Source organism: Myxocyprinus asiaticus, chromosome 26 (genome assembly GCF_019703515.2).
Source record: "Myxocyprinus asiaticus isolate MX2 ecotype Aquarium Trade chromosome 26, UBuf_Myxa_2, whole genome shotgun sequence".
Taxonomy (NCBI): Eukaryota; Metazoa; Chordata; class Actinopteri; order Cypriniformes; family Catostomidae; genus Myxocyprinus; species Myxocyprinus asiaticus.
The window spans coordinates 5,592,549-5,619,929 of NC_059369.1; the positions used below are offsets into that span (position 1 = coordinate 5,592,549).

At 38.2% G+C, this 27,381-nt stretch overlaps 1 protein-coding gene across 1 annotated transcript in view; it reads left to right on the plus strand.

The window, feature by feature from the left end:
- LOC127417341 (UPF0606 protein KIAA1549L-like) overlaps positions 1–27,381 on the plus strand; it is a 198,615-nt gene that overhangs the window by 61,933 nt on the left and 109,301 nt on the right. Inside the window, exons 3-7 of the mRNA XM_051657312.1 lie at positions 12,803–13,303; positions 13,895–14,010; positions 18,520–18,739; positions 22,279–22,412; positions 22,693–22,858. Coding sequence (XP_051513272.1) covers positions 12,803–13,303; positions 13,895–14,010; positions 18,520–18,739; positions 22,279–22,412; positions 22,693–22,858 — 1,137 coding nt within the window. The remainder of the gene's footprint in view (positions 1–12,802; positions 13,304–13,894; positions 14,011–18,519; positions 18,740–22,278; positions 22,413–22,692; positions 22,859–27,381) is intronic.

The window sequence follows — 27,381 nt, forward strand, 5'->3', positions numbered from 1 at the left end:
AGATGTCTTCCACATGCAGTGGCTACAACTATCCCAAATTGCAAATTGTCCATTAACTGCATTCGTTAATGGACCCCCATTGATCATTATTGGATGTTTCTTCAACTTCGGGCACTTTTGTGGATTTCTTAAGTAAAGTCTCATTAAAGCTATTTTTACACTCTCAACTTTTTCTATTTATTTGTGTATTACCATTGCCCGACAGTGTATGTACATGCAACACAGGAGATTTATGTCATTTTTGTCTTTTTTTTTCCCTGAAAGTCATGAAAATTCCAATCACAGTGTCATATCCAGCACATCTCAAATTCTGTATTGTTTAATAGAATTCTATGATGGAAATTACACAGATAGAAATTATATTATATGTTTTTTTAAATAAAATGGATGACTCCTTCATAAGGGGCAAAATTGTTAGGTGTGGTAGAAATAAGTCATAAGTGTTGTTACAGAAATCATTTCCACACAATAAATAAATGTTTTATGTTTATTCTCTGTTTAGATTATCATACTTTTAATCATGTAATAATTTGTGTTTTTATAATGGATTTTCACAGTTTAATATTGAAAGTCTGGCCAAAAATAAATGATTATGGCCTGGTAAAAATATAACAAAAAAAAAAAACAATGTTTAAAACTTTTTTTTTTTTTTTTAATAAACATTAATTTGCCCAAAGTTGAAGAAACGACCATGCAGTTGACTGACTTACTAATAGTGATTTCCAATTCTTGAGCGAATTGTTCTTTTGAGCAGATTTTCAGCAGGTAACCGGTCGAGCCAGTTTACAAAATCGAACTGAATCAAGCTTTAGTTCCGGGTTGATGACACAAGACGCACAGCTGAAACTGTACTAAGCAGCACGTCGAACTGTCTGACTCAAAAAGAACCGAATGAGCCGGTCCCACTAACTGTCAAAGTTTGCAGAGGATTACCGAGGACTTGCTATGTGTTGAGAGGTTAATGGCAGTAGCCGAATAAAACATATAAAAACCTACAGATGTTTCTTTCTGTGTTATTTTTGAATTATTTTAAAAATATTTGCAAATGAAGGTCTTGAGAATTAAGAAGGCATTTTTACTAATTCAAATTATTAATAATACATTTGTTTTCTAGTTGTATTTTTATGTAATGGACATTTTCAAGAAATCTGAATTTCATTAACTCATGTATCAGCAACAACATAACAACGCTAAATGCTGACATCTTGAGACTAATACAGGCTGGGCGGCTCTTAAGGGCTACTAGACCATTGCCAAAGAATCTGTCCGAAATGAATCAAATCTACAGGCAGAATTGAAAGTCAGCTTTTCAGTTGTGTATGACTCAAAAAGAACCGAATGAGCCGGTCCAAATAACTGTTGAAGTTTGCTGAGGATTACTGAGGAGCTGCTGATACTATGAGCATGCATGTACCGAGGACTTGAACGAGCCTGGGGCAAAATGTAAGTTTCTGTAATAACAAAAAAAACATATTGGAAATATGCTTATGACTAGTTTTATTAAAACATTTTTTTTTTATTAAAACATGCAAAACCTTTTCAGTCGAGAGATGTAAATGAATTTTACTATTGTTTATTGTGCATGTAGATTATATTTTAAATTGTTATAATCTGAATCATGTTTTCTGCTAAATTGATTAAGACTAGTTTATTTTCTCTATATGCTATAGACTTATACTGTAGAACACGCATTTGTGCATCAGTGTCTATATTGGCCACTTTAGGTGCAAAACTTAATGTTGTAAACTTATCCAAGATGTTATCAGTATTTGTCAGTCGTGGCTATTCGACATGCAGGATCATAGAATAAAAAACTGATGACAATAAACACCCTTATTATTATAATTTAATTGAATAAAGGTAATAATCAGCAATAAGTTTTCACATATGACTTAAGCGAGAATACCTTTACACCGGAATGTTAGAATTACGTACTAATGACGTCATTACGTGAGAATGTAAAAGAACCACTGAATCATTTTTTTAATCCCTTTCATTGAAAAACCGTCTGAAAGAACCGATTTGCGGAAATGAATCAGACTTCCTATCACTACTTACTACCACCAATAATGACAATAATAATAACATTTTTACTTTATATAGCGCTTTCAGCCAATGCTCAGACATAAAAGTATATGATTCAAACAAAACAAACAATAACACAACAAATCCAGTATACTAACTACAAACAACAACAGAGCCCAAGTCAACAGTATAGTCCAGAGTGATAGTATATGAACAGGAGTGTAATCCACCAGACAGTCTGAACAGAATGAGTGCAAGTTTAAAGATAAAATGTCCAAACAAGAGGTCCCTGCTGGAGTCATAAAAAAAACAAACTGCTACTACCTGCAGCTCTCACGGCGTAGATCAAGGATAAATGGCACAACATCAAATGGCAAGCGTGAATACATGTCGGTGTTTAGTCAGCAAAGAGCTTGCGAGTCATGGCTGCCCGGTCACAGTCCAGCGCGCAACAGTGCACAAAAATTTGTTTGGTTGAATGCAAGAATGTCCATTATAGGGATGTGTGGATTATGAAATGGCTAAAAATGCAGACTAAAAGTAACAAAACAGAAAATAAACATATCCAGTCTAAAGCGGCAGCACTTAGTAAACAAACTTCCAGTATCAAGGACGACAGGTGTCAGTATAGAGTCCAGAAGCACAAGTACTACTGGGATCGATGGGACGAGTAAGAGCCAGCTAAAAATCTTACTGAGTGCACCTTTAAGCTTTGGTATTTTTTTGGGAGGAAATGGTAAATTACTTTGCCCATTGTGTGGCAGGTGTACCACTCTTTTTAAGTACAAAAAGCCTCTCTCTGCACCTGCTGATTCATCAGTTTTTGGAATGCATCATCAGGAAACACCAGATTTATTTAATCAAATTTGCTTGGGTCAAGGAGTTCAAGAAAACTTCAAGAAAAATTTCCAAATTCAATGTGAAATTCCATCATGTGTGAGCATTTCTAGGCAGCCGGGAACATCCTATGGCACTCAAGGATCTGTATAGGAGTATAAGCAAGCAGGAAACCGCGCACCCTGAGGCTGCGTTCATTGTGACCGGGGACTTTAACAAAGCCAATTTTAAATCAATTGCACCAAAATACCACCAAAACATCAGTTTCAACACATGAGGGGACCGGGTTTTGGACCATTGCTACTCTCCCTTCTGGGATGGCTACAAATCCCTCCCCTGCCCACCATTTGGCAAATCAGACCACTCTTCCATTCTGCTTCTGCCCGCTTACAGGCAGAAACTGAAACAGGAAGCACCCACCCTCAGAACGATCCAATGCTGGTCGGACCAATCAGATTCCATGCTACAAGACTGTTTGATCACGCAGACTCGGAGATGTTCCGGTCCACCTCTGATGACGAAATCGAGCTTTACGCTGATAGCGTAACATGTTTCATCAGAAAGTGCGTAGAGGATGTTTTTCCGACCAAAACAATACGGATCTACCCCAACCAGAAGCCATGGATAAATAGCGATATTCACGGTGCACTTGATGTGCGGACCTCCGCTTTTAATTCCGGGAACGCGGAGGAGAATAAACAAGCCAGTTATGCCCTCCACAAAACTATCAGAGCAGCCAAACACCAGTACAGGGACAAGATTGAAGGACAGTTTAACACCACCAACTCTAGAAGCATGTGGCAGGGAATTAATATCATCACGGACTTTAAAGGGAATAAAAACTCTGTCATGAACACCGCTGCCTCACTCCCAGATGAGCTAAATACTTTTTATGCTCATTTTGAGGGAAATAACTCCGCCCTCGCAGAGAGAGCTCTCGCAGCCAAAGCTACAGAGGTTAGTTCACTCTCCGTCTCGCAGCGGATGTAACCCGACCCCTCTGACGGGTGAATATCCGTAAATATCCGGGTCCAGACGGCATTCCGGGCCATGTCATCAGAACGTACGTGAACCAACTGGCTGGTGTTTTTATGGACATTTTCAACCTTTCCCTCTCCTTGTTTGTGGTCCCCATGCTTTAAAACATCCACCATTGTGCCTATACCAAAGCAATCCAAAATCCCTTGCTTAAATGACTGGCGCCCTGTTACTCTGACCCCCATCATCAGCAAATGCTTTGGAGACTAATCAGAGATTACATCTGCTCTGTGCTGCCTCCATCACTGGACCCATTGCAGTTTGCTTACTGCAACAACCGCTCCACTGATGATGCCATTGCATCTACAATACACACTGCTACAAAGGGATGCTTTTTAAACAGGATTGAAGGAGTTCCCATCTATGTTGGCACTTATTGGCTGCTTTTCTTTATTATTTGGTCCAAGTCATCAATTTCAAAAACTTTTTTATTTTTAATTAAATTTTAGTTTTATAATGAAATAAATTAATATGGTGGCACAATTATATTTTTGTCTACAAAACTAATTTCAAACATTTAAGTGTATGCCTTCTGATCAAAAGATTTTTAAGATCATGAGAAACATTTCAGTCAAGTGTTTCAAAACTTTTGACTGGTAGTGTATGTGAGAATGCTGTTTGTAGACTACAGCTCAGCATTCAACACCATAGTGCCCTCCAAGCTTTATGTGAAACTCCGGGCTCTGGGCTTAAACAGCTCGCTGTGCAGCTGGATCCTGGTCTTCCTGTCAAGCAGATGCCGGGTGGTTAGAATGGGCAGTAACATTTCATCATCACTGACCCTAAACACTGGAGCCCCGCAGGGCTGTGTTCTCAGCCCACTCCTGTATTCCCTGTACACACATGACTGTGTGGCAACACATAGCTCCAATGCCATCATTAAGTTTGCTGATGATACGAAGGTGGTAGGTCTGATCACTGACAATGATCAAACGGCCTACAGAGAGGAGGTGCACACTCTGACACGCTGGTGTCAGGAGCACAACCTCTCCCTCAACGTCAGCAAGACAAAGGAGCTTGTGGTGGACTTCAGGAGAAAAGACAGAGAACACAGCCCCATCACCATCAATGGAGCACCAGTGGAGAGAGTCAGCAGCTTCAAGTTCCTCAGTGTCCACATCACTGAGGAACTCACATTGTCCGTCCACACTTAGGCCATTGTGAAGAAGGCTCATCGGCGCCTCTTCTTCCTGAGACGGCTGAGGAAGTTTGGAATGAACTGCCACATCCTCACACGGTTCTACACCAGCACTGTAGAGAGCATCCTGACTGGCTGCATCACTGCCTGGTACGGCAATAGCACCGCCCACACCCGCAAAGCACTGCAAAGGGTGGTGGGAACTGCCAGACACATCATCGGAGGTGAGCTTCCCTCCCTCCAGGACATGTATGAGCCATGGGCTGCTCTCACTGCCACCATCAGGCAGGCGGTATCGCAGCATCAGGACCCTCACCAGCCGACTTCATGATAGCTTCTTCCCCCAAGCAATCAGACTTTTGAACTCTTGATCTCTCACAATCAATATACATCATCACTGCACTTTATTAATATTATTATCTCACACTGGACTGTCATAAATTATATTCTCTCTTAACAACACACTGGCAACTGACTATCAACCAACAGCCTGAATGTCAATACAGTACAAAACCTACTGTATATTTTATATATACTATATATACTATTTTTATTGTATAATGTGTATTCTATATTGTGTGTATGTGTATTCTATATTGTGTGTATTGTATACTGTACAATATTCTATATTGTGTGTATTGTATACTGTACATTGTATATTATTATTTGTATATTGTGTGTAATTATGTATATATTAGATATGTAAATTGTGTTGTGTAAATCTGATGTTTATTGTAAATTGGTATATGTCTCATCACTGTCATGACTGCTATGTTGCTCGGAACTGCACCCAAGACTTTATGACTATAAGACTATATGGTTGTGACAATAAAAGTGATTTGATTTGATTATATATATATATATATATATATATATATATATATATATATATACAGTTGTGCTCAAAAGTTTGCATACCCTTGGAGAATTGGTAATAAATGTACCATTTTTAAAGAAAACATGAGTGAGCAGGCAAAACACATTTCTTTTATTTCTTGTGGGATTCATATTCAACTGTAGGTTATAACAGAATGGCACAGTCATAAAACAAAACATGGCAACAAAGAAAAAAATGAAATGACCCCTGTTCAAAAGTCTGCATACCCTTAGTTCTTAATACTGTGTATTGCCCCCTTTAGCATCAATGACAGCGTGCAATCTTTTGTAATAGTTGTCTATGAGGCCCCAAATTCTTGCAGGTGGTATAGCTGCCCATTCGTCTTGGCAAAATGCCTCCAGGTCATGCAAAGTCTTTGGTCATCTTGCATGAACCGCAGGTTTGAGATCTCCCCAGAGTGGCTCGATAATATTAAGGTCAGGAGACTGTGATGGCCACTCCAGAACCTTCACCTTTTTCTGCTGTAACCACTGGAGGGTCAACTTGGCCTTGTGCTTAGGGTCATTGTCATGCTGGAAAGTCCAAGAGTGTCCCATGCGCAGCTTTTGTGCAGAAGAATGCAAATTGTCTGCCAGTATTTTTTGATAACATGCTGCATTCATCTTGGCATAAATTTTCACAAGATTCCCCATGCCTTTAGAGCTCACACACCCCCAAAACATCAGTGAGCCACCACCATGCTTCACAGTGGGGATGGCATTCTTTTCACTCTAGGCCTTGTTGACCCCTCTCCAAACATAGCGCTTATGGTTGTGACCATAAAGCTCTATTTTGGTCTCATCACTCCAAATTACAGTGTGCCAGAAGCTGTGAGGTGTGTCAAGGTGTTGTCGGGCATATTGTAACCGGGCTTTTTTGTGGCATTGGCGCAGTAAAGGCTTCTTTCTGGAAACTCGACCATGCAGCTCATTTTTGTTCAAGTATCATTGTATTGTGCTCCTTGAAACAACCACACCGTCTTTTTCCAGAGCAGCCTATATTTCTCCTGAGGTTACCTGTGGGTTTTTCTTTGTATCCCGAACAATTCTTCTGGCAGTTGTGGCTGAAATCTTTCTTGGTCTACCTGACCTTGGCTTGGTATCAAGAGATCCCCGAATTTTCCACTTCTTAATTAGTGATTGAACAGTACTGACTGGCATTTTCAAGGCTTTGGATATCTTTTATATACTTTTCCATCTTTGTAAAGTTCCATTACCTTGTTACGCAGGTCTTTTGACAGTTCTTTTCTGCTCCCCATGGCTCAGTATCTAGCCTGCTCAGTGCATCCACGTACGAGCTAACAAACTCATTGACTATTTATACACAGACACTAATTGCAATTTAAAAAGCCACAGGTGTGGGAAATTAACCTTTAATTGCCATTTAAACCTGTGCGTGTCACCTTGTGTGTCTGTAACAAGGCCAAACATTCAAGGGTATGTAAACTTTTGATCAGGGCCATTTGGGTGATTTCTGTTATCATTATGATTTAAAAAGGGGCCAAACAGCCATGTGATAATAAATGGCTTCATATGATCACTCTCCTTAAATAAAAGACAGTTTTTTTGCATGATCAGTCATATTTTCAAAATCAATGCCAAAATTTCACAATTTCTGCCAGGGTATGCAAACTTTTGAGCACAACTGTATATATATATATATATATATATATATATATATATATATATATATATATATATACACATATCTGTAGATAGATAGATAGATAGATGTGTATCATTTTATCGATCTTTGTATTGCAGCACTTCTCATGGTATTGCCCCCTTTAGGATGAATCATTTATTTTGAATCACTCATTTGTAAGCCGCTTTGGATAAAAGTGTCTGCTAGATGAACAAATGCAAATGCACATCTACTTCTATTAAATAGCCCTTTTCATAAAGTAGAATCTTGCAGAAATATCATGTCAAACCTTTCACCTTTACAAGCAATCATGTCTGACAGCACTGACAGAACGTTCATAGAGAATATGAGAGTATTGACCTTGTCACAGTGTATAGTGTCTGTTACCACATCTAACACCACAGTAACACAAGTCATTACTGTACCATACAGCATCAGCAGTGCTGATTGACAGAAGTCACTCACAATCCCAAGGTCTTACACCTAATCTGTTGAAATCAATGTTAAATTCAACTCATGTAAGACAGTGTGCCATCTAATTCCCCTGGATCAGAGGAGACTTTGGTTGTAGTTAGTCATGCACAGTGCAGACTCTTAAATATTTAAAGACGAGGCCATCATCCCTGTCAAGGGTTTTGAATGAGAGTTTTCCTGACTCTATAAGAAGTCACATCGTTAGATCCTCTGAGAACATTTTCAACACCAAGACGAGATTCTATTTTACTGAAATAGTATTATAAGCCTCAACCTCAAAAGAATATCCAACAACACAAGAAAAGGTAATTGACTAAATTTAAATATGACAATAAGTTTTATACAATGGGAATGAATCATTCAGACCAGTTTTGTAAACCGGATCTCAAAAGAATGATTCATCCACAAATCGGACATTGCAACTTCTCTAATGAACTCAATATAGATCTATAGTGAGAAAAAGAACTTCAGTGAGTAACGACATAAATTTTGGTGTGTTCGTCACACAATGTTATAAACTTTATATGAGTGGCCAAGACATTCTTTAAAATTTCTCCTTTTGTTTTTGACAGAAATTATGCTGGATTGAGCAGTTTACCAAAGTCATCTGAACAATTTGTAATGTTTTCCCGTAAGGATAAAGTTACATGTGCTGATATTCAACCACAGATGCATTTACTTGGTGAATCTATCAATTCAATATGAACATTCCTCATATATATATATATATATATATATATATATATATATATATATATATATATTCTTTTTATTTTTATTTTTTTATTTAGTGACCAAAACAGAGGAACCTGGAAATGCTCTTATTGAGAAAAGACTAATGGCAAAGCCAGTCATATTGTTGATGAAATCTCTTAGATTCCTGGAAGAGATGACTACTTCTGGCTCAAAGGTTGAGAACATTCATGACAACTGTACAGAGAGAGAGAGAAAGATAAACAGAGAGGGGTCATGGAGCACCATCTTTTATATCAAAGGCCAGATCAGATACAGTTCACTTTATGCCATCAGCGACTAGACACTTTAAGACTGAATCACTCTCTTTAAATTACCTTGCAGCAGAGAGTTACACAATTACCATCACCACCACCATTACGTCACCATCATCTTTATTGTCATCATCATCACCATCACTACCATCATCAGAATCAGCATCAGAATCAGCTTTATTGCCAAGTGTGCTTACACATACAAGGAATTTGTCTTGGTGACAGGAGCTTCCAGTGTACAACAATACAAAAACAATACAAAAACAGCAGCAAGACATAGATAATAATAAAAAATAAAAAAATAATTATACACATACGTACATACACACACATACATACATACATATATACACATGGGTAATGCAAATCTAATACAGTCTGTTATGTACAGTGCAAATACAAATCTGTTATGTACATTGCAAATGTTTGTTTTGTTTTTTTTTTCAGAGGAATGAAATGGCAGAAGAGGTTGGATGTGTTGGATAAATATAAGGAAGACTAAACTGTGTATTGCACATAGTTATTGCTCAATGGGGCAATTTAACTGTTCATGAGATGGATAGCCTGAGGTAAAAAACTGTACCTGTGCCTGACGATTCTGGTGCTCAGAGCTCTGAAGCATCGGCCAGAAGGGAACAGTTCAAAAAGGTAGTGGGCAGGGTGAGTGGGGTCCAGAGTGATATTTCCAGCCTTTTTCCTCACTCTGGAAGTGTATAGTTCTTGAAAGGGGGGCAGGGGGCAACCAATAAAACTGTCCTTTGTAGTCTTCTGATGTCTGATTTCATAGCTGAACCAAACCAGACGGTTATTGAAGTGCAGAGTTCAGACTCAATGACTGCTGAGTAAAACTGTATCAGCAGCACCTGTGGCAGGTTGAATTTCCTCAGCTGGCGAAGGAAGTACAACCTCTGTTGGGCCTTTTTCACAATGGAGTCAATGTGGGTCTCCCACTTCAGGTCCTGTGAGATGGTAGTGCCCAGGAACCTGAATGACTCCACTGCTGCCACAGTGCTGTTTAGAATGGTGAGGGGGGGGTAAGTGTTGGGGTGTTTCTCCTTAAGTCCACAATGATCTCCACCGTTTTGAGCATGTTCAGCTCAAGGTTGTTTTGACTGCACCAGACAGCCAACTGTTCAATCTCCCTTCTGTATGCAGACTCATCGTCATCTCAGATGAGGCTGATGACAGTGGTGTCATCTGCAAACTTCAGGAGCTTGACAGAGGGGTCCTTGACGATGCAGTCATTGGTGTAGAGTGAGAAGAGTAGTGGGGAGAGCACACATCACTGGGGGGCACCAGTGCTGATTGTACAGATGCTAGAAGTGAGTTTCCCCTGTCTCACAAGCTGCTGCCTGTCCATCAGAAAGCTGGAAATCCACTGATAGATAGACATGGGAATAGAGAGTTGGTGTAATTTATTCTGGAGTAGAGTTGGGATGATGGTGTTGAAAGCCAAACTGAAGTCCACAAAAAGGATCCTTGCAAATGTCCTTGCATATGCAATCCTATGTTGACTGCATCATCCACAGACCTGTTTGCTCGATAAGCAAATTGAAGGGGATCTAGAAAGGGTCCAGTGATGTTTTTCAGGTGGGCCAACACCAGTCTCTCAAATGATTTCATGACCACAGACATCAGGGTGACAGGTCTGTAGTCATTAAGTCCTGTGATTTTTTTGTTTCTTTGGGACAGGAATAATGATTGAGCGTTTGAAGCAGCATGGGACTTCACACTGCTCCAGTGATCTATTGAAGATCTGTGTGAAGATGGGGGCCAGCTGGTTAGCACTGGATCAAAGACACGCTGGTGAGACGCCATCTGGGCCTGAAGCCTTCCTCGTCTTTTGTTTCAGAAAGACGTGGCTCACATCATCTTCACAGATCTTAAGTGCAGGTTGAGTAGCAGGAGGGGGGAGGAGGGGTGTTGCAGGAGGTGTTGGTGTTTGTGTGAAGTGAAGGTTAGAGTGGGTGTGGGGAGTGAGATTGGGCCTTTCAAATCTGCAGTAGAACACATTCAGGTTGTCAGCCAGTTGTTGGTTCCCTACAGGGTTCGGGGTAGGAGTCCTGTAATTTGTGAGCTGTTTCATGCCAATCCACACTGATGCAGGGTCATTAGCTGAAAACTTGTTTTTCAGCTTCTCAGAGTATCTTCTTTTAGCCACTCTGATTTCCCTGTTCAGTGTGTTCCTGGCCTGATTGTATAAGACTTTATCCCCACCCCTGTAAGCATCCTCTTTGGCCTGACGAAGCTGACTGAGCTCTTCTGTAAACCATGGTTTGTCATTGTTGAACTTTAAATAAGTCCTAGTAGGAATGCTCATATCATCACAAAAACTGATATATGATGTAACAGTATCTGTGAGCTCATCCAGGTCTGTGGCTGCAGCCTCAAAAATACTCCAATCCGTGCAATCGAAGCAGGCTTGTAGTTCCCGCTCTGCTTCAATGGTCCATCTCTTTACAGTCCTTACTACTGGCTTGGTTGATTTTTATTTCTGCCTGTAGGTTGGAAGAAGATGAACCAGACAGTGATCAGAGAGTCTCAAAGCTGCTCTAGGGACAGAGCGATATGCATCCTTTATTGTTGTGTAACAATGATCCAGTATGTTCCTGTGTCTAGTGGGGCATGTGATGTGCTGTTTGTATTTGGGCAGTTCACGTGTGAGATTTGCATTGTTAAAATCCCCAAGAATAATAATAACTGAGTCCGGGTATTGTTGTTCCATGTCTGTGATTTGACCAGCCAGCTGTTGCAGCGCTGTGTTCAAACATGCATTTGGTGTGATATACACACTCACCAGAATAAATGAGGAAAACTCCCATGGCGAGTAGAAAGGCTTACAGTTAATAAAGAGCACTTCCAAATTAGGACAGCACATCCTCTTTTACATTGTTACATCTGTACACCAACTTTCATTGATAAAAAGCATGTTCCACCGCCTCTCGTTTTCCCCGTTAACTCCGCAATGCGATCCGCTCTGAACAGCTGGAAGCCTGGCAGAGGTAACGCGCTGTCCGGTTTCTGTGAAGCACAAGGCAGCAGAGGTTGAAAAATACTTGTTTGTGCAGGTGAGATGTAGTTCGTCTGTTTTGTTAGGAAAAGAGCGGAGATTCGCTAAGTGAATACTCAGCAGTGCTGTTTGAAATCTGTGCTGACGGAGTTTGACCAGTGCACCGGCTCGTCTCCCTCACCTGTGTCTCTTGAACAGCAGAGCTGCGCCTCCAACTAAAATGTCTAGCAAAATGTCTGAATATTCGAAAACTGGGAAAAGATTGTCTGGTATATGCTGTCGAATGTTCAGCAGTTCGCCTCTGTTAAAACTGACTGGAAAAAGATTACTAAACACAGGACAAACAAAAAAACAAAAACAAAAGAACTGAGGAGCTCCACACCGAGGCAGCCATCCGCGGCGCCATCACGATCTGCAACCATCATCATCAGTATCATTACCTACCATAATCTTTTCACCATCATTGCCACAATTATCCTTATCATGATCATCTTTATCACTGTCATCACCACCATCATTATTATCACCACCATCATCTTTATCACCATCATCTTTATCACTATCACCATCACAGCCATCATCTAAATCACCATCGTGGTCAGCACTATCATTACTATTATCCTCAAAACATCATTGTCATCACCATCAGCTTTATTTCAATCACAATCAACAGCACTGTCTTAACTGTCATAATCTCAATTGCCTATAGTCTCTTTCTCTCCTTCTTCACTAAAAGTTTTGTGTTGTTGCAGAGTCTGAGTGGATATCTGAACTAGTTTCATCTGAGTCTACATCCAAAGCTGCAGACCCTCACCATAAAGCCAATGATTCCAACATATATTCATCTGAGCAGAGAAACACTGCTACACCCAACAAAACTTCTGCCACAACTGTGTACACACAACGAGAACGAGTAGAGGTCACGACTATTACTGTATCTCAACCTACAATGTTTACCAGCAATACTGTTACCATGACCACAACCAGCACCCCATCTACTACAGCCACAAAGCTGACCAGCACTACTCATTTAACCAGTGCTAAACGAAACGCTAAAACAATTACAACAACTATCAAAACAACAACCCCACTCCAAGAATCATCAAGAACAACACGTAGAATGCTGTCCCCCTCAACCTCAAAAAGTGCTAAGACCACCCTATCAAGAAGTACTTTAGGCCCTCTAAGACCTGCTGCCACTGAAGCGACGTTGCTCATGTGTAACATCACTGACAGGATGTGGATAAAGACAGGTGGGATTGCTCAGTTCAGATATTGAAACCATCATTACAAAATGACTAATAACTGCTGTAAATATCAATGTGTGCAAATTGGTGTATGCAACTCAAGTTACTGTTACCTACAATAAAACTGTGTTAGCCCCTGCTGGTAGATGCTGTAGCTACAACATTATTCAGATAAATGGCATGTTTCTCCATTAACTACCATTCAGAAGTAGCCTTGTAGTATGACGAAATAATTTTTTTAAAGCAACATATAATTTGCTAATATTTGATTATATTATAGTAGATGTTTCTCCAGTGACCTATTTTTTATTTTTTTTTGGATGGCTTTTAACTACATGAAAATACTTGTGTCTGTCTGCAGAAACTAACCAGCCAAACCTTGACCCCATTGCACTATGCAATTTCTGCTGGATTTTACAGTAGTAAAAATAACTGTAGTAACTATAGTGTTATGATGAAAACTATGGTTACCATGGTAATGTATTGCAAGGTTCCCAATTAAAAGGTTTCAATTGATTAGACGTTAAGTTCTTCACAGTTTCACATACTCAACATTTGAAAAGCTCTTTGAGTAATTAACTTTTTTATTTTGGTCAGTGCTGTCCATACAGTTACGGAGGAGTCGTCTAGACAGCATTTTGAAGCAGAATCTCCCTAGAGGACTCACTCAAGCACTGAAGAAGGCCTTGAATGATAGCACTGTTCAGGCTAAGGTTTGAACTTTAAGTTCATGCATGCATTTGAATAATATGCATGCATATATATAATACAGTATATGTATGCATTTCTTCAGCCTAAAATAAGCACCAAACACAAGTACACTTAAAGCTGCTGTAAATGATCTTGCAAATCATGCTTCAGAGCTCTGATGAAAACTAAAGGCTATTGGATATTTAAAGTAATAGTTTACCCAAAAAGCTAAATTCTATCTTAATGTACTCACTCTCATGTCGTTCCAAACATGTATGACTTTCTTTTGTATGAGAAACTCAACAGATGTTTCATTGAATATCAATTTTTTTTTAGCGCTAAACAACACAAGTTATTGTGTGAACAAACGATCCACTGTGAACGTGCTTCTATCATAGCACTCAAGAACGTGCAACTGCGTCAAGATTTACACTGAAAAATTACTTACATTTCAGGTGGTTTCTCACCAAATCCTCTCGGATACCTTCAGAAGACTTGGATTATGATGCACAAGTCATATGGACTGTTTTTGTGATACTTTTGAATCCTTTTTTAAGCTTCCACTGCCACTGTATTCAAAAGACAGCCCATGATATTTATACATTTTTTGTTGTTGTTGCTTTTGTTGTGTTCCGCATAAGAAAGAAAGACATACAGGTTTGGAAAGACATGAGAGTAAGTAAATTATGATAAAAAAAAATTATTTTTGGGTGAACTAATCCTTTAAAAGGGACTCAATAGGAAAAACGGCAACAGGAAAGAAAACTGTGCTGGTCAAGCCATTTTTCTTTAAAGAATCATGCTTTAATATCAGTGCAGCTCTCATTTTGGTAGCAATCAAGGGAAAAATGACAAGTTAGCAGGTCTTTGTCCATCAAAGTGGTAGTTGAAGGAACTTAAGGGTTGTCAATTTGACAGTCATTTCTTTAAACTCTTTATTTCTCCCCACCCCTCCCATCTTCTCTTTCTCATTTTAATATACATTTACTTCAGTTGAGTCACTTAGTGAAGGCTGTGGACTTTGGGACAAGCATTTTTGTTTGCTTTTAATCACAGAATTAATGTGGCACCAGTTTGGAGGAATAGGGCAAGACTATAATAGAAGAAAAGAACAATCTGCAATATTGTATCCATTAATGAAACATAATGAAAAAAAAACAACAACACCACAGCCACAAGTATATCTTGTTTCAGCCAAGAGATGTAAATTAATATAATTCTCTGGTTAAATGCTCCAATGATATTTTGAATTAAAGGCTCAGAGTTTCAGATTTACACAGAGGCTACATGAAACTGAATCACTCAGTAACACGTGTTGGGTTTTTGCAAACACCATTCACACAGTCAATCAGTATGAATTTTCATGCTAGTCCAGGCTGGTTTATGATGGTTTGGTGCTGGTCTAGATGGGTGGACCAGTATAGCCATCATTATAAAAAAATATATATATATATATATTTTGCCTTTTAGTTATCAAAACCTAAAATGTAGAGTTAGAATATCTGCCCTTGATTGATCTTGTTGAGTTTTTTGTTGGCTGAACTTGTCATAAGTTATTGAACTTCGAAAAACTATTCAGCTGAAATAAAAAAAAATAAGCCAAGAGAACGAAGCACATCACGCTAACATATTCCGAGTCACAGCATGCACTGCAGCATGAATAAATTATACAAATTGTAGTGTTACTGTCTTTTATTTATTTAGTTAGTTATTTTAACTATTTGCTGCTTTTATTTATGCTGGTGGTTATTGTGTTTGTTTTCACTTTCAGTTATTTGTCATGTAAAGTGTTGAGGCCCATGTGTGTCTCCTTAACAAGCTTAAGTCTTATTATGATAGAAGGATCAGACATTGGTCTCTGATTTTATTTTATTCGTTGTATTATTTTATTTGACCTCTGACAGTGGGATGGCCCTACCTAACTCTATGGTTATTAGTAATATTAAATGATAATATTAGTGGTGGTGATTTTTATTTATTTCAGTGACTCGAGTCTTTTGAATCCGTTCACCCAAAATATTCGGTCAGATTCTTTCAATGACTCGTTCGTTGACCATGTCTGCAAGTTACGTTTTTGCGGCAGTAGATGGTGCCAAATGACGTCTTTTAAGTTATTGCATTGAACTAAAAGCAGTCATTCACAACCAGAACAAGTCTAATTACCCTTTATTAAAATTTGCATGTCTACAGTTCTATTAGAGACTTCTACACTGCAGAGTGTTTAAGCATTATAAGCGTTTCTCCACAAATGACAGCAAGGCATATCTATCATACTCTTAGCTACTAAGCATGACTTTTCAAGCTATACAGAAAAAGACAACAATACTAGCCAAAAAAATAAATAATTAATATTGAGTTTCAGAAACATTCGTATATCATTGTAATGTGTGGTCATCAGTCACTTTTTTTCATAATTAATCCAGCCCCTTTTCTAGTAGATTGACAATTTGAACAAACGACATGTAGCTCCTCCTCTTGTTCAGCCGGTCAACAGATCCTCATTTATTATGACTGATTCATTTTGTTTGTGAATGAGTGTACCAGTACATTCAGTTCGGTCATGAACGAGATGACCGACTGGTTCAGTGAAGGGGTGTATTCATTCAGTGGGTCAAATCAATGATATGCTCCTTCACAGCCCGCTCTCGAATGCTATTGGTTCGCTTTATAGTCACTCTTTAAAAGCAGGACAAAGCAAAACAAATAGAATTTGCATGTCTACAAACGTATAAAGCCACTTTAAAAATGGAGTTTAAACATCATAACCGTTTTCACCACAAATGGTAGGTCTGACTTTTACCAAGACATCGAAAAAGTTCAAGAAAAGCCTAATGATATCGTACACTCTGCACCAAAGCACAACATTTCCATTCGTAATTCATGTCATTTTAACTGTGTGGTCTTTATAATTTTGTACACATTCATTAATTGGGGATTATGTTTTGTGCATACCTATAAACTTGTCTTAGTGCATTTCGCCCCGTTCTCTCCTTGTTGACCGAGATTGACTCACATGCCGAACTGAACAAAAGACATGCCTCCTCTTGTTAAGCTAGTCAGCAGATCTTCGTTCACGAACGAGATGACTGAGTGATTCATTCATTTCGATCGCGAATGAGTTTACTAGTACATTCAGTTCGTTCATGAATGAGACGTCTCATCTCATTTAGACTCAAATGACCGACTCGACTGGTTCAGTGAAGGGGCGTATTCGTTCAGCAGGTGAAATACCGAATGCTTTTGGCTCATGCTATAATCAGTCTTCACAGGCATAAAAACTAACAAATAAGCCTTTCACTTCAAACTAGAGCTCATTGGCTTTGAAAGAGAGAGACGTCATTGAACGTGAAATATGAGTCAGTGTATTGAGGTGAATGAGAATGTTTCGTTCACTTAAAAGATTAGTTCAAAAAGACAGATTTATTTTTTATTTTATTTTTTTCTCCCCAATTTGGAATGCCCAATTCCTAATGTGCTCTAAGTCCTCGTGGTGGCATAGTGACTCGCCTCAATCTGGGTGGCAGAGGATGAATCTCAGTTGCCTCCGCATCTGAGATCGTCATCCCATGCTTCTTATCACGTGGCTTGTTGAGTGCATTACTGCGGAGACATAGCGCTTGTGGAGGCTTCATGCCATCCACCGTGGCATCCACACACAACTCACCACGCACCCCACCGAGAGCGAACCACATTATAGCGACCACGAGGAGTTACCCCATGTGACTCTACCCTCCCTTGCAACTGGGCCAGTTTGGTTGCTTAGGAGACCTGGCTGGAGTCACTCAGCACCCCCTGGATTCGAACTTGCGAACTCCAGGGGCGGTAGTCAGCGTCTTTACTCGCTGAGCTACCCAGGCCCCTAGAAAGAAAGATTTGTTCATGAACGAAACATTACTAACTAGATAATATATTTAATTGAACTTCTATATTTGGTTTGATCTGGATTGGAATGAAGCGGATTGAAATAAGAAAGTCAAGTTTACTTAAAAAGACATTAAGCTCATTTAACAAGGTATATTGATTTAAGTCAACTTTATGTACTGTACAAACAACTTTCCCTCTTATGCTGACACAACTTAAAATTTTAAGGCAGCAAGAACACTTACTTTTTTTATTTTGTAAAAGTGATGCTCTTCACCAGAAAAACTTGACTGGTAAAGCTGGTCAACCAGCAAGGATCCTCTAGTAAAGCTGATTGACCCAAAGTATACAACCTCAAGCTACATATATATAGTTATCTAGCTAGTTACAGTATTAAGACTGTTAGGGACACAGTGGGATATTTTACACTTTGACACATTAGACTCTTCCTTCATTTTTTTTTCTCTTTGTCTTTGTCTTTGTCTGCATCTTGTGTTTTAATTGAATTAATAAATGCCTCCATAGGCACCCTTGCAAAAATAATTTATTTGAAACAAAGTAACAGTAAATATGTAGCAGATTTGCAGCAAACAAAACAATCTGAAGAGTTTACCGCAAATATCTTCCTATATTATAATAATACAGTTTCAAAACTATGATATCTTTCTCAGATTGAGAGCATCTCCAGCGCTCCTAACGTGACAGTTGGTTACTATGTGATGGGTGGAGGGATAGTATATACTGCCTCAGTGGTGGTAGAGGCTGTGATTGTCTACGGTATTGAGAGATTGATGGCGGACATCCGGCAGTTTGTGCCACTGGTGCAGGCCGTACCCGTCCCAGCTGCCCCCTGGAGATCCAGCCCTGCCATCTCACTCATGCTGAAGACAGGTCAGACACACAGCTGACTAATATGTTCATGCTGCTTCTCAGAATGTACGTTGGTAAGAAAAACTGTGTAACCCAATAATGAAAATTCATAACACTCTACAGTAAGGTTCTATTCTTTAACATTAGTTAATGCATTAGGTATCGTGAACAATGAACAATGACTTTTAACAGCAAATATTAATCTTGGTTAAGGTTAATTCATGAAAATACAATTGTTCATTGTTAGTTCATGGTAGTTCATAATGCATTAACTAATGTTAACGTATACTTTTTTTTAAATTGATGTTGAATTAACATTGAAAATGCTGTTAAAGTATTGTTCATTGTTAGTTCATGGGAACTAATGTTAATAAATATAACCTTATTGTAAAGTGTGAACATTCGGCAATCATTTACTTATTTTATGATGTTTTTTTTTTTTTTTTCTTCGCCAGCTTCTGGTCACTGTATGCTTGTGTTGTGTGGAAAGGAGTAAAAGAGTAGCATGATGGTGGATAAGTGATGGCGGAATTTTCAACTTCCACAAAGACCCTGTTTTATAAAAATCTCATAGTAATTAGTAATGTAATAGTCATAAGAAACATTAACATTAAATATTAAGTATGCTACTTTTGTGAATGCCACTGTCTTGTTTTCTGTATGTTTGTGCTATACTATACTATGTAGTATGTTCATTTTTTTCTTTCTTTTTTTTCCTGATATTTAGTAAGTTGTCTTTTTCTTTTTGTATTTGTATTTATTTATGTATTGGGGATGATACACATTAATTAACATCATGATGAAAATGTGCCAGATTTATCCAAGAAGGCAAATTTGAATCTGCTGTCCTTGGGCAGGTTGGGGTTAAAAAGGAAAAAATTGCACTAAACCAAACAATCTTCAGACTACAAACTATACATCTAAAAAAGAATCACCATACGAATCAAATCAACTTACAATAAACAAGTACCAGTGCATATGAATCAAACATATGCAAGATTAAACATTAAACAGTTTTGATTTTACAACAGCCAGATTTAAAATGTTCTTGTTTGTACTTGTCAGGTCTTTTAAGTCTACTGAAAGTCTGCTCCAGTCATTGGTTGCTCTGAAAGCAAGGGCTTATTGACTAAAGGTGCTTTTTCTTAATGGTATGTTCACAATCATCCCTTGTACCAGCCCTTGCAAACTTTTTTTTCAATTGTTTTTTATTTTTATATGTACTCCTTGGATACAGGGAGAGCAAGACCATTAAGAATAAAAATAAAAAAAAACATGATGTGCCAATTAATTAATCACAATTAATCACATATTAATATTTACTGTGAAAGGCCCCCAAATAAAGGTAATTTAGAATACTGTATAATAATTATAAATATAATACATATTATAATTCAGATACATTGCTCCAAGAGTAGGAACATTCAATATTATTATGGAATTTACATACAGGTCAGGGGCATGATTAAGACGTTATTTTTCATCAAATTAATCGCACAAAATTAACGCCTTAACGTCAGTAAATACATCTGCAAATTTGACATGTAACGATACACAAATTTCACTATACGATACGATAAAAAAAATTAATAAGAAAAAAACAGCGCCCACAAATGTTTGCTCAAACTTATTCAAGGATTCAACATAAATGTTTTTTTTTTGTTTGTTTTTTTTTTTCATAAATGACAACAGTGTCTGACATTGGCAACAAAAAGCAGAGCTCTATAATAAATTAACTTAAACAACAGCACTGCGTTTATTTTGTTTAATTGTAATGAGACGCTAGTCATTTATATTTGTATAGCACTTTTCACAAAACACATAGTTTCAAAGCAGCTTTGTAGAAAATCATGTCTTGTTGTCTGAAAGCCCCCAGAGAGCAAGCGGAAGGCTGAAGTGACTGTAGCAAGGAAAAAACTTCTTTCAATGTTATTTATTGGCGAGAAAAAAAAGAAGAAGAAAAAAACTCTAGAGGAATCTGACCTCTGGTTTTGCCGATCAGCACACCTGATTTGTTTGGCCCCTTCCCCAGTGTTCGAATTGAGTCTGAGCATGTGGCTGAGAAGCATAGTGTATTGAAGAGCTATAAGTTAGATGTAGCCCTCTTCTGATTGTTGTGTTTTGTCCAATTGAATTGTTTTCTTTCTTTTGTCATCGCTATCGTTTATCAGCATGGATTGCATATTTAAAGATATTGAGAAAGGGCTGCTCGTCACAGGCGCAGCATAATAAATGGACAAAGATAATCTTAACTGTTCAATCGTGAGCTAACATGTAGTGTTAGATACAGTAAGTACCGGCAAAACGAAGTGCATATTAACTGCGTGAATATTAACTGACCTCTAGCAACAAAAAAAAGATGAATGTTAGTAATTGAGGAGTACCAACAATCATATATCAAAGAAGAATTATATCCTGCCATGATTGATAGGTGAAAATCAGTATCCACTCTGCCAGTGTCACTTAGTCACCATCTGTAAGTTCCTTTAGAAAACAGCGCACTGCGCAGTCGGGCGTGTTTAGAACTTTTCGACATAAAAAAAACAACTTATTTGGATTATTTTTGAAAACTGGGCCTGATAATGGCCAATGTTGCATTGTATCACCACAAACATGTAAAGAAATCTAGTTTTATGTTTGTAGTATTCTAGTTTTGATGAAACAGCAGAGGACCCCCCCAAAGTTACATTATGTTCAAGTGTTGTACTCATACCTGTTTACATTTAGATGTCAAAACCAGAGAATAATACGTCTCATGTAAAGTTGTCAAGTTTTTAAAAAAACTTGTTTTTGTTACTTATGAGCATTTTGCTCAGTGTCTTCTGGGAGAGGCGTAACTTTGCTGCTGCTGTTTCTGCATCGCATATCCACTGTTTCGCGCTGATGTCGACATAAATAAAACGACATGTTTGATGTACTGTAGTGCCGGGACATGACACTGTTGTTTGGCAAATTCGACAAGCTGTACCGCTACAATCTACTTGGTGTTTTCCATCAATCTTCTCGCCTATGTACTGTAGATCTTTTGCTCTGTTTTCTTGTGAGCGCTCAGCGTTGCCTCTCCATAGAGGAGACTGTTTCGTTGGTCTCAATGTTGCGCTGATTGGTTTTAATTACACTATAATGTGTTTGTTTATGTATCGTATGATACATATGGTATTGAATCATGAGCATCATATCGTAAGATACAATATTTTTTTACACCCCTATGGCAAATCTAATCAGATGTTCCTAACAAAAATAAATAAATAATACAAAATAAAATCAAATATTTGGCTAAAATACCACAATGATGAAACCTATTTAATTTTTTGAAAAAAACCTTAAGAGCTTGCATATAAACACTTTCAACTGGCTTGAGAATGTGATATGGGGAAGAGTCGTAGCTGCCTCTGTTGTCAAGCTGTTTCTAATAAATCTAAAATCAGCTAAATTGAATTTCACTATATTCACAAGTTTCTGTGGGATCTTCTGGTCAAGTTTTTTTTAAAGAAAGGTGGGAGTTTTAAGTCTTTGGTCCATGTACATGTCTTTATGTGTCTCTGTGTGTGTGTGTGTAGTTCTGAGGTTTGTTGGTGGGGGTGATGACCTTAGGTCCTGTAGATTTGCTCAGACGATGGAGCAGAGACTGGAGAATGCTTTTGCTGAAGCAGAGGCCATTGTTCTCAACTCACACAACGCTCTCAATGTTCAGGTGCGACAGTTCAACACCTAACATTTTATTAACTCATAACATCCACTATGTGAGGTTTTAGGGACATTGCATCTTGTGCTCTCAGCTTTAAACTTCACATTTATGTTTATGATATACATTTCTCTTTGAATAATTTAGTTTATTGTGGACAAAAGACAATCTTGGACATTTTGAGAACTTGAAATGGCTCTCAAATAAGAAGTTGAAACATGCAATGTAATTTCTTTATTTCTCTCTTGAATTTTTCATTTCTCTTATCTTTTCTTTTCTTTTCTCCCAGATCTTGAGTGTATCTCAGTCTTTGGGTTCTGCTGTATCTCTCATATATGTGGTGCATAATGGAAGTGTCATTCTCAGTGGAATAACAGCAAGTAACCTCCTTAGCCGCTTGACAGCTGAGCTTGTGGGCTACTTTCTGTTTTACCCTCCACTGATCACTGCTGAGCGTAAGTGCTTCCTGGAGTTTCTTTAAATCTGCCAGTAGGATGTAACATATGCAACTGCTAAACTTTTTGGTTTGATGGATATATATATATATATATGTACACACACACAGTACTGTGCAAAAAGCACATAAGATGTTTCACAAAAAACATTTATCTTAAGATAGTTATGTATATCTTCAGATTTAGTGTGTCAATAGGAAATATACATTTTAGACTCCCAAACATTACTTTTGTTAATAGAATAGATTAGAATAGAAGAACAGAAAGCATGGCCCCCACTGACCCCTAGAACATTGAGTCAGTCTGGGATTAAATGAAGAGATAGAAGCAATTGAGAGAGCCTAAACAGATAGAAAAACTGTGGCACATTCTCCAAGAAGCTTGGAACATCCTATCTGCCAACAACCAAGAAAAACCAGGTGTACCTAGGAGAATTGGTGCTGTTTTGAAGGCAAAGGTGGTTACATCAAATATTGATTTAGCTTTTTTGTATGTTTACTGGACTTTGTATGACATTAATTGATAAATGAGAACTATTTGTGGCATTATTTTTGAAGACATCCTTACTCTGCAACATTTTTCACAAGTGCCTAAAACTTTTGCACAGTACTGTATATATATGTGTGTGTGTGTATCCCCCCCCCCCCCTTTTTTTTTGTTTTCTTTTATCCTAGTTTTACCATTAATATTTGTATAGCTTTGAAATCTGTGAACAAGGCTGTTCAGACAGAGAGAGTGAGAGAGAGAGAGATTAAATTAAAGAAGGAGGGGGGTAAAACATGGGAGAACAAAACTTGTTTTGTAGGTGTGGTGAACAATCGGACCAGATGACATTCCATGAGCCAGTTTATGGCAGAGCCCCTCTCTAACTTTCAAGGCAAAGAAAAGTTGCTCCATTTTGATTAGATCGTGGCAGGACCAACACAAACAAATGTCGAGCACAGCCATCAGATAAGCTACCCGGACAACTCCCAGACACCCCTCACAAGGCAGGAAAGGCCTTCCAACACCTTGGAAAAGACTTCTCATTGGTCCATGTGTGGTTTCTTAGCAACCTCTCATACCCCCCATCCTAAGGCCAGAGGTGAGAAGAACCATACAATTCTTCAAGACCTCTCGAAGCAGTATTAACTTACCATGTGGCAAAAGCTGAAACTAAGAAGCCACAAAGACAAATCTTTACACACAAACTTTACTCCTAAAATGGACTTCAACTGCAAAACATCTACTCCATGTTTGTTCACTGAACTGTTGATGTAAATTTCAGTTGTTCAATTAGCACAATAGTTCACACAAACTGAACTATAGTGGTATAAATTAATGCATGCGTAATATTTATGCATAATATTTAATCTTTCAGTATTATGTTTGGAATTTTTGAAGAGGTTTGGAAAAGGATCAATGCATAGATGAAACTCTAAAGACATTGTTCTAACAAGTTGTGTGCAAATTTTCCACACAGAGAAGGGAGGGTGAGCCACACTGTGTGGGCCCCCTCCGATCTCAGCAGCCAATCATGACCCTGAAACAGGAAGGCGCCAAACTGAAATCTCCTCCTCATCAGGAAGGTATAAATCTATCCACTGGATGACCACACCTTTGTCCTGAGTTTCTGAAGAAGACATTAACAAGACACACTTCTAAAACACCTTTGTTCTGGTCTCACTCTACAAGAGAGAGGCAATAACAGAATAATAATCAATGTTCTGAGTTCCCAGCTGTTTGAGTTCAGGAGCAATAACAGAATAATAATGAACATTCTGAATCTCTGGTCTGAGTGGTAGGAGATGTAACAGAATACAAACCATCCAGCATGCTAAGTCTCACACCATGAGAGAGAGAGGATAACAGATCATCTAACTTTCTTAGTCTCCATCTGAGAGACAGTAGAATTTCGACCAAGTACCAGTCTCACTACAAGAGACTATTGCAATGGCAAGTTCGGAATCCCTATACCAGTGAGATAACTACAGCGACCAGGTTTAGCTCTGGTGAGCAAACCTTCTCTTCAAGTTCCGTGCATCTATGTGTTCCAGATGAAGAAACCTGCACCGACCAAAGGGCTATATATCTGCATGTTCCAGATTGCTTGAACCCCCTCGGTGCTTCCAGGAGATCAGTATTCCTCAGCTCCTTCATGCCCAAGGATGTTGAAATGGAATCCAGCTCCTTCCCCTCTGTAACGTGGCGCTAGAAATGTCTTCATAAACCACATTTATAGCATTATACCCTTGTAATTACCAGTTTGTAACCTATAAAAATGTTCTCGTAAACCACCCACACACACACACATGTCAGAAAGTGCATAGGCAAACCAGACTGCTGATATTATTTGTTCATTTGTTTTTTACAGCTATAAAAACAAAGTAAATAAAACAAAAACAGTACAGCAGACATAACCCATTTGTTCACGTTTACTATATTATATACTGTATTTTTTTATGCCAAGAAATAAAAAAATTATAAAATAAACAAAATACTAGTCTACACTCTACCCCCCTCTACCGGCTGTGCAGTGTCATGTGCAAAAATAACTCACTCCAGGGGGCACTGCAGAGGAATTTAGACCCTACTCATGAAAATGTTAAGAACGGACCACTAGGGCTGCATGGTTAGGAAGAAAAATGTGATATGCGATAAAATTGGATAATGTGACAGGGATATACGGTGTGATAAACTTAAGTTTAAGGGATCAAAATCAAATGTTATCTTTTTTGAGAACATTTACCTCAAGAAAATGATATCCTAGGGACATGAAGTGAATTTCTGTCAAATATATTATCCATCATTAAACAAATGGAAATCTAAGCAAAGTGTAGAGTAAATTTACAATTAACGTGCAAAATGATATCATAAAATAAACAAAATTATGAGGAGAATGGAACATGGACATTTTTCCCCACTTTCTGCTTTTCAACTCCCCTCACTCCAACATAATCTTGTCTCATATTTCTTATTTATATGTACTTACACTTTTAGCTAAATAAGTAGGCCTCCTGAACAAAGTAGGCTTTAGGCTTAGCTTACACCTAATGACACAAATGCCTTTTTTTTTACTGACAAAAAAAATCTATTTTCCAACCTATCCCTATGTTCTTCTCTAATGTGCAAAATAAAACATTTATTGAGAGTTAGACTAGCATCTTAAAATCCTGCATATTTGACACAATCGTTTACATTTTAAAGTGGGCGCTTACCGGTTGTAAAAGCAGAATTTTCCATTGAGCTGCATGCAAAACTCAGGACATTTTTTACTTTTTGACTGGAAACATTTGTACACAAAAAATATGCTTGTTTAAATCAATTAATTTCAAAGATTGGACATAAGAGACTGTTGTAGGATGGCGAGACCTTTATTGAGTTTTACGGAGATGCATACAGCAAAGCCGGGTCTATGCAAAGACAACTTAGTGGTTACGAACACAGATTTTATAGCCATGAGGCACCTGCAGAAGAGAAGCAAATCAAACAAAGAACATTCTAGAAACTAATACAGATAACAGCAGAAGCATTTCACCACAGAACAATGTAGAGACTTACACAGATAACAGAAATAGCACAATATTTTGTGAGAAACAGACATAGGAACAAAGACATTATTCATTGAAGTACATCTCTGGGGCCTACACAGACTTTAAATTTGTTTCACCTATGTCCTCCCTTCTGCCTGCCCAGGCGCTTGCCCAGGTCAAGGACACAGATGGCCCTCTGAGGGAATGTGTGCAGAACACTGCTCGCTGTATAATCTCCCATAACAGAGACCAATGTAAATCCGACCGTGTAATCTCCAGAAATGTATTTTTTAGAAATCGTACAAATGACTGTACAGTGCTGAGGAAAGTAACAGGTGCCACGACACCATTTATGCGCTGCTTCAGAAGTGGTATGACAATAATTTACACATTAATAATTATACTAAGGAACTTTAATAATTGTCATAATTAAAATAAATTAAAACATAGTATAAAATTAAAGAATATTCCATATGGTAAAATTGCCCAAATGTTGGTCGGGACATTTTCAATTTTCTGAGAGTTGGTAGGGACAATCTACACCTAGGCATGGTCCATTTAATAAATTTGAGCCATCAACATATTTTGGCAAAGTGCATTAAAACAGCATTGATGATACAAACTTTTTTCAGGTCATGTTCATCTAAACATAAATGAGGTATAATAATATGATCCTCTACCAGAGAGATGAAATTATTTGCTGTTTGTTTTGTACTGTTGTCATTTGTAAAATTACAGCATACACAGGAAGCAGAAACTGTTCATGCACACATCAGCTAGGGCACAGCACGCACATCAAAGCCAATTATGAGGAGAAATAATTAACAGTGGGGAATCCTATGTGTGTGTGTGTGTGTGTGTGTGTGTGTGTGTGTGTGTGTGCGCCTGTGAGAATCTAACACCTCTTAGTGTCATGCTTGCTCATGTTGACTGCGAGGCTGCTTGCGACAGACCTGTTTTCTAAAGTGTTTTCTCACTTTGTCCTTGCAGTTGGTCGTGACTGCTTTGACT